The sequence below is a fragment of the Danio rerio genome, chromosome 6, assembly GCF_049306965.1.
Source record: "Danio rerio strain Tuebingen ecotype United States chromosome 6, GRCz12tu, whole genome shotgun sequence".
Taxonomy (NCBI): Eukaryota; Metazoa; Chordata; class Actinopteri; order Cypriniformes; family Danionidae; genus Danio; species Danio rerio.
In genome coordinates, this window is record NC_133181.1 from 45,943,998 (window position 1) to 45,956,853 (window position 12,856).

A 12,856-nucleotide genomic window follows, 5' to 3' on the forward strand; every position below is an offset into this window, starting at 1 on the left:
GGTAACGTTATTGCCTCAAAGCAAGAAGATCCCTGGTTCGTGCCTCGGCTGGGTCAGTTGGCATTTCCTCCTTTTCAGTCTTAAACATTTTAGGCATGATAATAACACAAAAACCACAAATCTTTAAATTACTTATTTCTACATTTTCCAAACCACTGATATATACCATATAATAATGAATAATGTTGCTCTTAAACAGCTGAAACACAATCTCTTTCAGTATTATACTCCTTATTTGGTCCCTAGTGAAGTTTTCTGCAATTTTCAAAGGCTTTTTAAGATATGAATATTTTTATCAGATTATATGATCCATATCTATTAGTTTTCTTTTATCCTATTAGTTTTTTTTCCTTTTTAGCTGACCTGACTATGGTTCAGTGATTACTAAGAATCCTGCATTAAAGGCACTTTTAAATTTTTTAAGGCCTATAAAAACATAAAAAGAGGAAGATGCATTCATTAAATAACACACTAATGGAGTCATGTTTTATCACCAGACATATCTGTGGTGTTTTTGATGGTATTCACCACAAAAGTAAAGCTATTGTGGCCCTAAAACATAATGTGGCCTTCTTTTCATAACAAGAAACTTGTTGTTAATAAATGAGTTGTTTATTATAAACCTGCATGCATTACATTAAACACATTAAGCAGACTTCGTAACATTTTTAATACATGATCTCTCTATTAACCGAAATGTCCCTTTATCTAATGCAGTATGAAATACTGGCAAAGAAACCCTTTAACAAAGCTAAAGAAAGATCTTCACATATCAAGTCCTCCTTCTATTCGCAGCCATACAAAAATGGCATTTGCAGTAATGAAAAGCAATTGTTTTAAATGTAAAACACTTAAATGCCCATGATGTGTACAAGTTGAGAAGAAATTCAAAGTCTAAAGAATAATACATGAGCATTAATTGGTAAAGCTAAGAGTAAACATTGGTGTCAGGTTTTTGAAGTGGTTTCATTGAGGTGACCCAGTGCTGAGCTCATCACACCACTTCTCGTACGCCCTGAACAGAGAGCCTTCATCAGTGTCGTTGAAGATTTCTGTGAGAGAAATGAGAAGAAAAAAGATCACTTTAAATATAATCCAACTTGCAATTCAAGCATGGACTGTGTTTTGACGTTTTGCAGCATGCTGTTTAAAAAGCAAATGCATTTGCACTCATATGTGTGTCCATAGGCTTTCTGGTCTAAAAAAGGAGATGTGTTGAGGCGCATTGCTGGCGCGCTGCTATTTTGAGGAACTATAATAGACTGCACAATACACTAGATCCAAGCTGGTATAGAGTCCAGCGCAAATCGCATTATTTGTGCGTCTCGCTTACACACTGCTTAATACACACAGCATGTACAGCAATACACAAATATCCTTACAAATGAAAAAGAATTAAAGGATTAAAATATTACAAAAAATATTATTTTCTAGCCTACACAAATATAAAATGCACAGCCTCCATGCCTTTCTCATCCCAGGGGATTTTTTAGTTTATTCATGACAATTTGCTTTTGTATAATGTCATTATTAGTTGTAGTATTATTTAATATATGCATATTTATCTTTGTTTTAATAAAAACAAGCTTAGATTTGCCCACCTGTCAGGTTTAAGACCATATAAAGGCAAAGCATGTGTATTTGGATATAACAGTTTTTAAACAAATTTTTTTATTATTGTTCATTTATTCATTTGCTGGAAAATAAAACTGAATTTAGAAATAGTTGTAAAATAAATCTTTGGGCTTAATAAACTAAATTAATTATGTATAGGCTAATGGATGTCTTTGCGAACAACACGTTTCCCTATCCACGAGAGCGAAAGTGAAAGTAAAAAATGTTTAACCCTGTTAAACTGTTTTCTCGCTAGCAAAGCGCTCAGTTTTTCCACTTACAAAGTCCGCCATGTAAAAAGCAAATGTGCCATGGCGCGACGAAACTGACTCTTAAAGGGAATGGGAGATGAGACTCTGATTGGTTTATTCTCGAAACACACCTATAACTCATTAGGAGAATAAGCTCAACCCTGTTAGAACATGCGCCACAGCGCAAAGCAGATTGTTCCATCCTTAAAATAGTAAAAGTGGATTCGGACACGCCCTTAATGCTTTTGCGCCCTGCGCTTTGGACTTTGCGCCTGGATCGTCAAAATAGAGCCCAACAAGTTTGTTTGTGAAATAGACCCATGAACTTAATTTTTATACTAAAATGTATTCAAACTTATGAAAATATATACAAATTTCTGAAACCACTCATACACAAAAAAGCACATATAATACAATGCTGTGTGGATAAAGATGTTTTGTGCATATTTTATGCAAATGACCTGCTTATATTTGTGCATTTTTATGCTCTTGACTACTAATTTACTATACTCCAAATTAACCAACATAAAAAAGAACAATTTTGTGTATGTACACATAAATGCAGATCTATGCAATTATTTGCACCCGATTTGAATGTTATCACTCGATAGAATGGACGTTTTCAGTGGCTATCAACTGATGGATATGGACCAGTAGGGGCCTTCTGCACCTAATGGTAGGCTCAAAAGGCTGTAATCATGCATCCACATGGTTAATCAGCTATACTAATAGAGAAGACTCTAGATCTAGATATGTTTTTACATTACTGTGACAGTTGGGTTTAGGGTTTGGGTAGGGGGCAACATTAATAAAATACATTTAATGGGAAATTCCCAGAGATGGGTTGCGGCTGGAAGGGCATTCGCTGCGTAGTAATGTGCTGGATAAGTTGGCGGTTCATTCCGCTGTGGCGACCCCGGATTAATAAAGGGACTAAGCCGAAAAGAAATTAATGAATGAATTTACGGGAAATTTTATAATAATATCAATAATTCTCATGGTTATTCCGGTATACTAATAGAGAAGACTCCAGATTCAGATCTGTTTTTACATTACTGTGATGGTTGGGTTTAGAGTTAGGGTCGGGGAAAACGTTAATAAAATACAATTAATGTAAAATTTAATAAATGATACAAATAATTCTTGTTAACTTCCAGCCACAACCATATTTGATCTATAGTTGATTAACCATATGGATGGGTGATTAGATTATCCTACTGGCCCATATCTATCAGCTGATCATGACTGATAATTCAGTCAAGTGATAACATTCGAATCGGCTGATTATTTGTAAATGAGACCCACTTTTTGCATTTAAGTAAATGCATTAAAAAAGACACTATAATTGTTCAGTTTATATTGCAAAGATAATGATACCTAATGCTGCTCTGCATTCGTTAGAAGTTTGGTTTCCCTTTGTGGAATGAGAAAACAGACTACTGAACCAACTGCCAGTATTATTGTAAATAATAACAAAAAGTAAATTTACAACAAAATGTTTTACAGTATATATTACTACCTATATCTGCCATGTCAAAGAGCTATGGTTTTTACCCCTAAAATTCTCATCTCTTTTATGACCTCTTACTGTTCCGAATATTCGCCAAAATTGGTCCGCATATGTTTTAAAATAACTGGGCCACATTTGCCATATCTTCTCTGGGCTGCTTTAGGCTCACAGCCACATTAGCCATAGCTTACTGTGCCAAATATTTGGCAAAAGTGACCCACATTTGTTTTAGGATAACTGGGCCACATTTTCCATATCTTCTTTGGGCCATTACAGGCTAACGGCTGTATTAGCTAGAGTTTACTGTGCCGAATGTTTGCCAAAAGTGGCCCACATATGTTTTAAAAAGCTGGGCCACATTTGCCATATTTTCTCTGGCCCACATTAGGCTCACAGCTGCAATAGCCAGAGCTTACGGTGCTAAATATTTGCCAAAAGTGGCCCACATATGTCTTAAGATAACTGGGCCACATTTGCACCTACACGTGTGAATTACTTCAGGTTTAGACTCAGATTTTTGCCAACTGTGACCCACATTTGTCCTCCATCATTTGGGCCAAATTTATGATTTTCCACTTGGGCCACATTAGGCTCACATTCAGATTACATTTTGACATAAGTGCCATATCTTTGCCGTAAATGGCCCATATATGAATTGGAATATATGGCCCCCTTTAGCCATTGTATAGGTGGGCCACTTCAGGCTCACATTCATTTCGTCTGGCAGAAGGAATACCACCAGTTCTGCATAACTGCCTAAAGTGGCCCACATGCGTATGCTATCTGGGACAGCTCTCGTTTCATGTTCTCGTTCTCTGCTGTTATTCGTTTGGGGAGTTCACGTGCAGCTTTTTGGTCCGCAGGCGATCTAAAGCAAAGCGACCTCACAGTTTTGTTGGTTTTTGTTGGTGCTAGTTATTTGCTGTAGGCTTGGTATGTCCTGGCCCTAAAAGTTGATTAACTGGTTTACTGTATGCACACAAAATTTTAGTTTGTTGTACTACATGATTTGCATTTAACATTTTTTAAATTCTGCCAACAAGACTAGTTAAAATGATAACTGACATTGCACCGAGATGACGTAAGCAGCGACGAACCCTTTGTTTGGTTTTGTTGCCAACTGTTGCCACCTGTCTTATGTTTAGCCTCCATTTGTCAGGTTGTGAAATGTTTGAGATGTGACACACTTTAATGTGATGATTGTCTATGGTTATGTGAATAATTTCTCATTTTTAAGATTTGACTTAATATATTACCTGCTCTTCCGAGGCCTGTTGGTAAAGGCATTCTCACGAGGCCTCCAGAATGCTGAAGTCTGTCACACAGAGACTTCTGCACCAAAGCAAATGTGAAGTCTTGATGCCACACCGGCAGCTCCAGTCCCATCATGCAACAGATGATCCTGAATTTCTCCTCCTCTGTCAGCAATCCAATTTCACAAGACACATACACCATGTAGGCCATATCAATATTCACCGCTTCACCGTGGAGAAGAGCAGGTAGGACTTTCTAAAAAAAATGGGGGGAAAGTTCACATGTAGTTTATGCTGAAGTTGGCATGCATGCAAAATCCAAACCCCAAAATGTGGTATGAGGCATTTAAACATGGAGAAACAATATTTAATTATGAGATTTCCCTTTAGACAGTCTACATTCCTAAAGTAATGTATCTTACGCAAGAAAAGTTTATTGTAAGCCTTGAGGTAAAATACATCAATCATCAACAGTAGACTGTAATTTATAACCCAACCCAAATCTTGGAAAGTGCTTGATAGCACAGGTGAAGAATTGAAGATACCATCTCTAGTTGAGGGCTTATGAGGTGCCCAAAGTCAACCAGTCTGTCAAGATCGTCCTCCCACAGGTTTGGGGCTAACTCTTCTAGCATGGTTTCTATTGCGACACGTGTAGAGACAGAAGCAGGGTCAATGCGGTCGTTCTCTAGGACTGAAGCAGACTGGAACTTGGAGTCTAAGAGGAACTGTCCGTGCACTTCCAGGAGTTCAAACAGCCCTCTGTGCTTCATAAGAGCCATCTACAAGAATAGGAATAGACTTCAGTGAAATGTACTATTTATTGCAGTCACTATGACATGTTTGTCAATATTTCAAAAACTTTACATGGATCAGCTTACAATTTTTAGCATAGCACAGTAGTTGAATTTGAATTGAAATTGCACTTGTCCAGTGTTGGGCAAAAGTTACTCTGAAAGTAATGCATTACAATATTGAGTTACTCCTCAATAAGTAACTTTTTACTTTTTATTGTAAGTAATGCGTTATGTTACTTTTGCGCTACTTTTTCTGACCTAGCTGAGGATTAATGACTTTGGATAAAACATCTCTCTTTAAATAGTGAAGCTCTGCAATTATAAACACACTGTATAACCTGCATTTACCTTTAAAAAACACATAAAAAATGAATGTGGGATATTATCTTCAAAGAACTTCCTGACCCCAGAGTTCTACATGCCATATATACAGATTAGTGAAAGTTTAAAGGGATGGTCCTGAGTGTATTTTTAGGGTTTGGCTTTGTTTATAAAATGCAAAGCAAAATGCATAGCAGTGTATGCTCATGCTTTATTTGTAAAAATCATATTTTTTTTCATATATTTTACTTTGATTATATACTGCTATTCAGCTAACATGAAAATGACTGTCATATTTTCTAGTGCCTCCGAAAGCCCGCCCTTAAGAGGCTCTGATTGGTCAGCCAACATAATGTGATGTGATTAGTGGATCAGCTCCACATCACCAGGTAGTGTCTCTGTTATAACATTGCATTGCCTCTGGCCATGCCCCTTCGCTGTGCAGGGTGTATGCGCATAATCAAAGGGTTTAAGACATCATTAACCCAGATGTATTTTTTTGTAGTCCCCAAACTTTGCTTGGTGTAGGCTTTGCTAAGTTGACTCTGTAAAGCCAATGTCTCCCTTTGCATTGAACTTTGAGCGGCTTACATTCAGAGATTCATGTTCACACAGCTACATTACATCCCCACTAAAGTTTAAAATATGATAGTGGACCACCCCTTTAAAGCTACTTTTGAGCTATTTGCCTTATGAAAAACTAAATTCACTGTCCATTCAGATATTCCTCTTTTCCTTTTTCTCCATGTGTTCATAATATTAAGGATATTTGAGAAATGTAAGGCTGTGCCGTCTTTATTTCTGTCTATCCTTGCATTCTCTCCTTGAGTGCATGATTCAACGTGACTACGATAATTTTAATTCAGCAATTTATTTATTAAAAGTGAATAAACTCAACTAAAATGTAACTTGCATTACATTTTTTAAAAGTAACTTAAATATTATAACTTAATTTTGAAAAGAAATGTGTTTTACTCTTTACTGGAGTAAAATACTTTACTTGTTACTCATGATGTAAAAGTAATATTATTACGTAACTGGCATTATTTATAATGCGTTACCCCAACACTGTCTACAGCTACCAAAACTATACATCAAAGTCTCCAAAATATTAAAGTTTTCAGCACTTTGACGCTCAGTTTCAGATTTCAAGTTTACATTGGTGTGTAAAAGTGTACACACCCATTTATGTAAGCCAAAATCACGAAAGGCACTTGAAAAACTAACAGTGCTTTTGGTTGTTTTATTTTTTAAAAAGTAGAATATTGTGCATCGAATTGTGGAATGGGGTTTATAAAAGACAATAAATAAATATATAGATTCAGCTTTGTAGTTACATTCACATAGACATACAGTTGAAGTAAAAATTAGTAGCCCTCTTGGGATTTTCTTTTGTCAAATATTTCCCAAATGATGTTTAACAGAGCAAGACATTGTTTACAGTGTTTTCTATAATATTTTTCCTTTGAAGAAAGTCTCATTTGTTTTATTCCGGCTAGAATAAAAGCAGCTTTTACTTTTAATAAAACCATTTTAAGGTCATTATTATTAGCGACCTTAAGCATTATTTTTTCAATTGTCTACAGAACAAACCACTGTAATACAATGACTTGCCTAATTACCCTAACTAGCCTAGTTAACCCCATTCATTGACATTTAAATGTCACTTTAAGCTAAATATCTTGAAAAATATCTAGTAAAATATTATTTACTGTCATCATGGCAAAGATAAAAGAAATCAGTTATTAGAAATGAGTTAATAAAACTGTTATGTTTAGACCTGCAGAAATTGGGAAAAATATAGAGGAGGCTAATAATTCAGGAGGTCTAATAATTCTGACTTCAACTGTATTTGAGTCTTTATGAATAGGTGACTCAATTTAAGTGATGAGAAACAAATCATGGAAACTTGTAGAAAAATAATGCTTCAACAAAGACTAAAACACTCCAATGTACCTTCAGCATTTCTGCAAGACCGTTAGCTATGTGCCTGCGAGGAATGCTCTGTATAAACGACCGGTCCAGGAATGCAGCAACAGGTGCGATGTAGGTGCCAAGTTTGTTCTTACAATTGGCGAAATTGACACCTGTTTTGGCTCCGACACTGGCGTCAATGTAGGACAGTAGAGTGGTGGGAACACGAATGTATGGAGTGCGTCTTCTGTAAAGAGACGCCGCCAGACCCACGATATCCAGGCAGACGCCCCCTCCAATGGCGATAATGGGCTCCGTGCGCCGGTCGATCCCAAACTGGTGCACCTCCTCCAGGATCTTCAGGGCCATATCCATGGACTTGTTCTCCTCTGTCGTGGGCAGGGGCAGGATCCGGTACAGGACATTTCTGGCCTCGAGGTAATCGGTGACCTGAGAACCATAGATATTGTACACTACCTCATCCATGACTATGAAGCGTTTTAAGGGTTTGGTGTTGGACCGTACGGCCTCAAGCTGCTGAGTGTCAATGATGTGGCCCAAAAGCAGAGTGTCATTGCTGGGGTCAAGAAGGTTTTTGGTCTGAGTAACAGTATATGTGAAGGTGATGGGGGTGACCACTGTCCAGGTAGTGCCACTAGAGGAGCTGCTTTCGTAACTGCAACATATAAAGCTCGTAACTCAATTTGTTGCTTGGTGTTGATTGGAAATTTAAATGTTAAATTAAATATTACTAAAATGTTCCTGCTTTCCATCTAATAAAACATTTTTAATTTATTAAAAAATGCTTGTAGAAAGATATTTAACCTTTACATTATTTTGGAGCAAGAGCATAATATAAGGTTATATGCAGATTAAGTATAAAGTAAGATTTTTAAGGGACTGTTTTTAATTTATTTGTTTATTTTATGGCGATCAGTAAATTGCTGTAGGACTGTAGGTCTATTTCTAGAAAGATTTTTATTTATCACTGATTTACACAGCACAGAATGTATTATTTCCACATCAAATTCACTTACACAATAACAGGATTTTTTTTCAGTTTAAACAAAATGTGTCATACATTAAAGGTGCAGTAGGTGATCTGCCAGAATGCCATCCATTAGCATAATAGCTTTGAAAACACAGTCCCTCCCCTGTCATCCAAAGCCAAGCTTCCTGAAATTACAAATGTGCACCTTAAAGATGACAGCGTGAGTGGAACAGCTGTATGAAGTCCAACAATTACATTCTTAATCACCTGTTTCTAAATGGTCTGTCTCTAAATGTGAGGGGGACATAACTCCCTAAACCAATGTGAATATAAAATCAACTTCAGCTCATCAAAGCAGGCTAGGTGGAGTAGAGCTATATACTTATGTTTAGTTGTTAAACTAAATATACAAGCACAAATGGCGAATCTGTGTGAACGGGGTGCACAGATGTACAAATCTAGATTTGTTGACAGACAGTTTGGGCTACTTATCAGAATTATGGTAATTGTCGGCCTGACAATTTTTAACTGGATGAACATTTTTTTGTCTTATGCTTTACCCAGAATATAAAAATACATTAAGGTATTTTTATATTATTATTATTATTATTAGTATGTTTAGATAATTTACTTTTATTATTACTATTGGAATGTGAAGAGACTTTCTACAACCACAACAAAAGATGTTTCTGAAGACAATCACCTACTGCACCTTTAAATGTTTTGATCCCTTCAATCTTTTCTTTGCGGTGTGTAAACAGTAAACCCGATAGGTGCATAATAAATATAGACAGGTATCTATACTGACCGATAAATACATTTATCTATTGCTACAGTCCAATATATTTATATAATAAAGACAATAAAATATGGATAATAATTCATTCAGTAATTACAAATGATAAATATCAGATGCTTATTTTTAATGTCATCAATATCGGTCAAAAGCTAAAAATCAAGTCAATACATTAAAGCTGATAATTGATGGATGATCCCCTTCAGAGGTGTTCTGCTGGCCATGAGGGTAAGGTTGGTGCATATTTATGTTATATATTCTATTAACTGCGCCATCAAGAAAAAACATTTTGAATTGCATTTCTTAACTCCTAATGTTGCTAGTTAACTCACTGAATGCTTTTTACTTCATCACATCCCATAATAAAATATCCTAAATATATCAACCTCTACCAAATGGTTGATAAGTCAGTTTATTATAAAAGCACCATTATAATATTAAAAATCTGAAAATATGAAGTGTAAGACCAATTTGTTTAATAACAAAAAACATAATCAAAATAAAACATTTTTAAATACTAAATCATCCTAATTTTTTTAAGTATGCCATAAAATATTTCAGATTCTCATTTAACATGTTTTCTTATATATATATATATATATATATATATATATATATATATATATATATATATATATATATATATATATATATATATATATATATATATATATATATATATATGAGCAATATCACACGAGTAGCAGTGCGATATGGCTGTATATCAGCACAGCACTGGTGGGAGGCATGCGTTGGCATGAGGCCGCAGGACAAAACCAATACCAAAACCAAAATCAAGCGTAGTAGTGCAACAGAATTATGTTTTTGATTATTATTATTATTTTTGTTTGTAAACAAACAATGCTGTGTGTGTAAACCATTATTTAAAACAGTCATTCTTTAAAGTTTCCACATTGGTGACTCCCAAACTCTGACTACTTTAATTTATTTGCTCATCTCATTCATTTTACATCGACAAGCACTGTTGGACATCTGATGCGACAAGCAAGAACAACCTATAAGTTTTGTCATCCTAACAACAAAATGTGTATTAAAGCGTTCATTAAAGTGATTTTTAAATATTGGGGTAGAAAATCTGTCCCTTTGTAATTACCTAGAGACACTGTAGTAACATAAACTATTAAGCCACTACCCTAAAATGACAAAGCCTGCTTTGCATTAGCAATGGATATGTGATATGCAAAGTTCATATTTGACTGACTTGACTGGCTTAACCGTGAGTTTTTTCTGTCTAACTGTAGAGTTAGTATGATAAAAAGAGGAATATAAAAAATGTATGAACTTTAAGTTAAAGTAATATTTTTCATGAAATGTTATTAAATGCCAAAAGTAATTAAAGTTAACTAAAAGTAATTTATATTTAACACATTTAGTTACACTTTATAGTGTTTTTTTGTTAACATTCAATGATAGATAATACAACATAAATTAATCTTTGTTGATACTAGTAAAAATATTTGATCATGTTGATGATTTATGTAGTGAATGAACCAATCAAATGATATCATGATTGTAAGTAAAAAACTAAATTAAATAACACATGATCCATAAGACCTTCCATAAGTTAAAACATTACTCATGTATTTTGTAAAATATTTCAAGTGAGTAAAAAAATTAAACTGACCACAGATTGTTGCAGTTTTTCATAGCAGGACTAATTTGGACTTCATATGATCGTTGCACATTCTGTGCCATATTGAAATGGATTTACCCTTAAAACTAATTGATAAAAGGCATACCTGACAACGCATTTAAAAATTCAATAATTACTGTTCTCTAAATGAAACACTTTTGATTAATACGCACATTTTAGCCGGTGAAACTCGTCCTTTCATTCCTTGCTTGGCATTTTGCCCTGCTTTGCGTTTCCACGTCCCCTTCACCTGCACCAGGCTGAAGACAGTCTCCTGCTTGTTGTGGTTCTCCATCGTCGAGTTGTCCCGGTGAACAGATGGCAGGCGAACCTCTTCAGGTGAATTCACTGTAAATGTCTCCCCGGGTCGCTCCATAGTTCAGGCGTCAATATATTATGACTTGAGGCTCATCAAGCAGGAGGAGCTTGCGCGAGAAACTTATGAAAGTTTCTCCCTCTCCAAAACCCGCTGTCTCTCACTAAACTTGAACTTGCATAACTCATCTTCACTATAAGATTAGTAGCGATGGCCTCACGTGCACGAAACACCCGGAGGCGAGTGTTATGAAATATGGCGTTAGGTGAGCTATATAATCAACGGTTAATGTTATGTATTACGCGATTATGCAAAAAAAAAAAGATAATAATAATAAAATAAATAAACAAACAAATAAACAATACCACACACACATATTTAAACGATTTATCTTGTACCAAAGTGTACTACTTTCATTAAATAGTCTGAATGTGCTTTAAAGACAGAAGCTTTTTGTTCAATATCATTGTTTAAAAGAATGCCATCACAGTTATATGATAGTAGAGCTATTTACTATTTATTTCTAAGTTGCAATGGTAATCATCCATTGTAAAGATGACTCATTTTTAAAATCCCAATTTTAGACAGTTTGAATCTAAATCAAATAAATCAAAGAAAAAACACAATAAAGTAAATAATTAACATGATTATAAATGGAAATAAACAATAATAAAACAAGACAAAGGAAAGACATTTTAGGTGTGAAGTAAAGCTGGTTAAACTGGTTTGACTGTTTGATAAGCAACCACATGCACTGCAAACTCGGAGCACATCTCAGTTTTCATATCTAGCCTATATAGCCTAATATTTACTCACCCCTATAACTAGATTACCCACAGCATGCTTAGATAAGTACACTGTAATTGTAACTACTGCATGTACTGTAAAGTCCTTTTTTAATTGCAGTTGCAGTTATGCTCTATGACAGTGTTTTGATTTTAAAGAGTAAATTGTGCGGTGGAGAATGGTGTTATGTACTTTTGGATTTTATTGGAAGTCATGCGTACTGAAAAAAAATCATTTGATTTTTTTTATTGCATGCCTTTGCATGTCATATACTGTAGACTTCATCTGATCTTTGGAATTGCTTGAGGTCAAGTTTCTATTTTTACTCACAACTATTAATCTCTAACATTACTTTCATTCCATTTTCAACTATAAACAGAAACATAGATTAAATATCTAAAGAATAAAGTTATATGCACACAAACAAAGCCTAGGCTATAGCTTCACAAGGTGTAGCCTTTAAGATTAATATGTATTGATGAAAACCCTGTCTTAGACAGTCAAATGAGCCAAACCTTGTTCCTCATGATTTAAAAAAAATATTTAGCAATCATTAACATATTTGACAGAGCAGGTTGAGATAACGTGACCTCAGTGGGGCACTGCGCCCGGGTCACTGCGACCCGGGTGACCCATACACAGTTACATAGTCA

The 12,856-nt window shown here is 35.1% G+C and overlaps 1 protein-coding gene across 3 annotated transcripts; it reads right to left on the reverse strand.

The window, feature by feature from the left end:
* Positions 1–596: 596 nt before the first annotated feature.
* On the reverse strand, positions 597–12,853 carry eevs (2-epi-5-epi-valiolone synthase). 3 transcript variants are annotated; one of them, XM_001343386.9, is made up of 5 exons: positions 11,275–12,853; positions 7,703–8,336; positions 5,174–5,410; positions 4,632–4,884; positions 597–1,052 (listed from the first exon to the last, which is right to left on the reverse strand). In XM_001343386.9, the coding sequence occupies exons 1-5, from the start codon at positions 11,475–11,477 to the stop codon at positions 967–969; spliced, it is 1,413 nt and encodes a 470-aa protein (XP_001343422.2). In that variant the 5' UTR covers positions 11,478–12,853; the 3' UTR covers positions 597–966. The 3 variants fall into 3 exon arrangements, with proteins under 3 accessions (XP_001343422.2, XP_073810543.1, XP_073810542.1); XM_073954442.1 differs by having other exon boundaries at positions 7,703–8,110; positions 11,275–11,465; XM_073954441.1 differs by having other exon boundaries at positions 7,703–8,836; positions 11,275–11,465.
* Positions 12,854–12,856: the final 3 nt, after the last annotated feature.

Coding starts and splice junctions, on each gene's coding strand:
- eevs (XM_001343386.9), bottom strand. CDS start 11,477: ATGGAGCGACCCGGGGAGACATTTACAGTGAATTCACCTGAAGAGGTT. Junction 4,885..5,173: donor TAAGCCCTCAACTAGAGATG/GTATCTTCAATT, acceptor CATTTTTTTTAG/AAAGTCCTACCTGCTCTTCT. Junction 1,053..4,631: donor AACAGGCCTCGGAAGAGCAG/GTAATATATTAA, acceptor TTTCTCTCACAG/AAATCTTCAACGACACTGAT.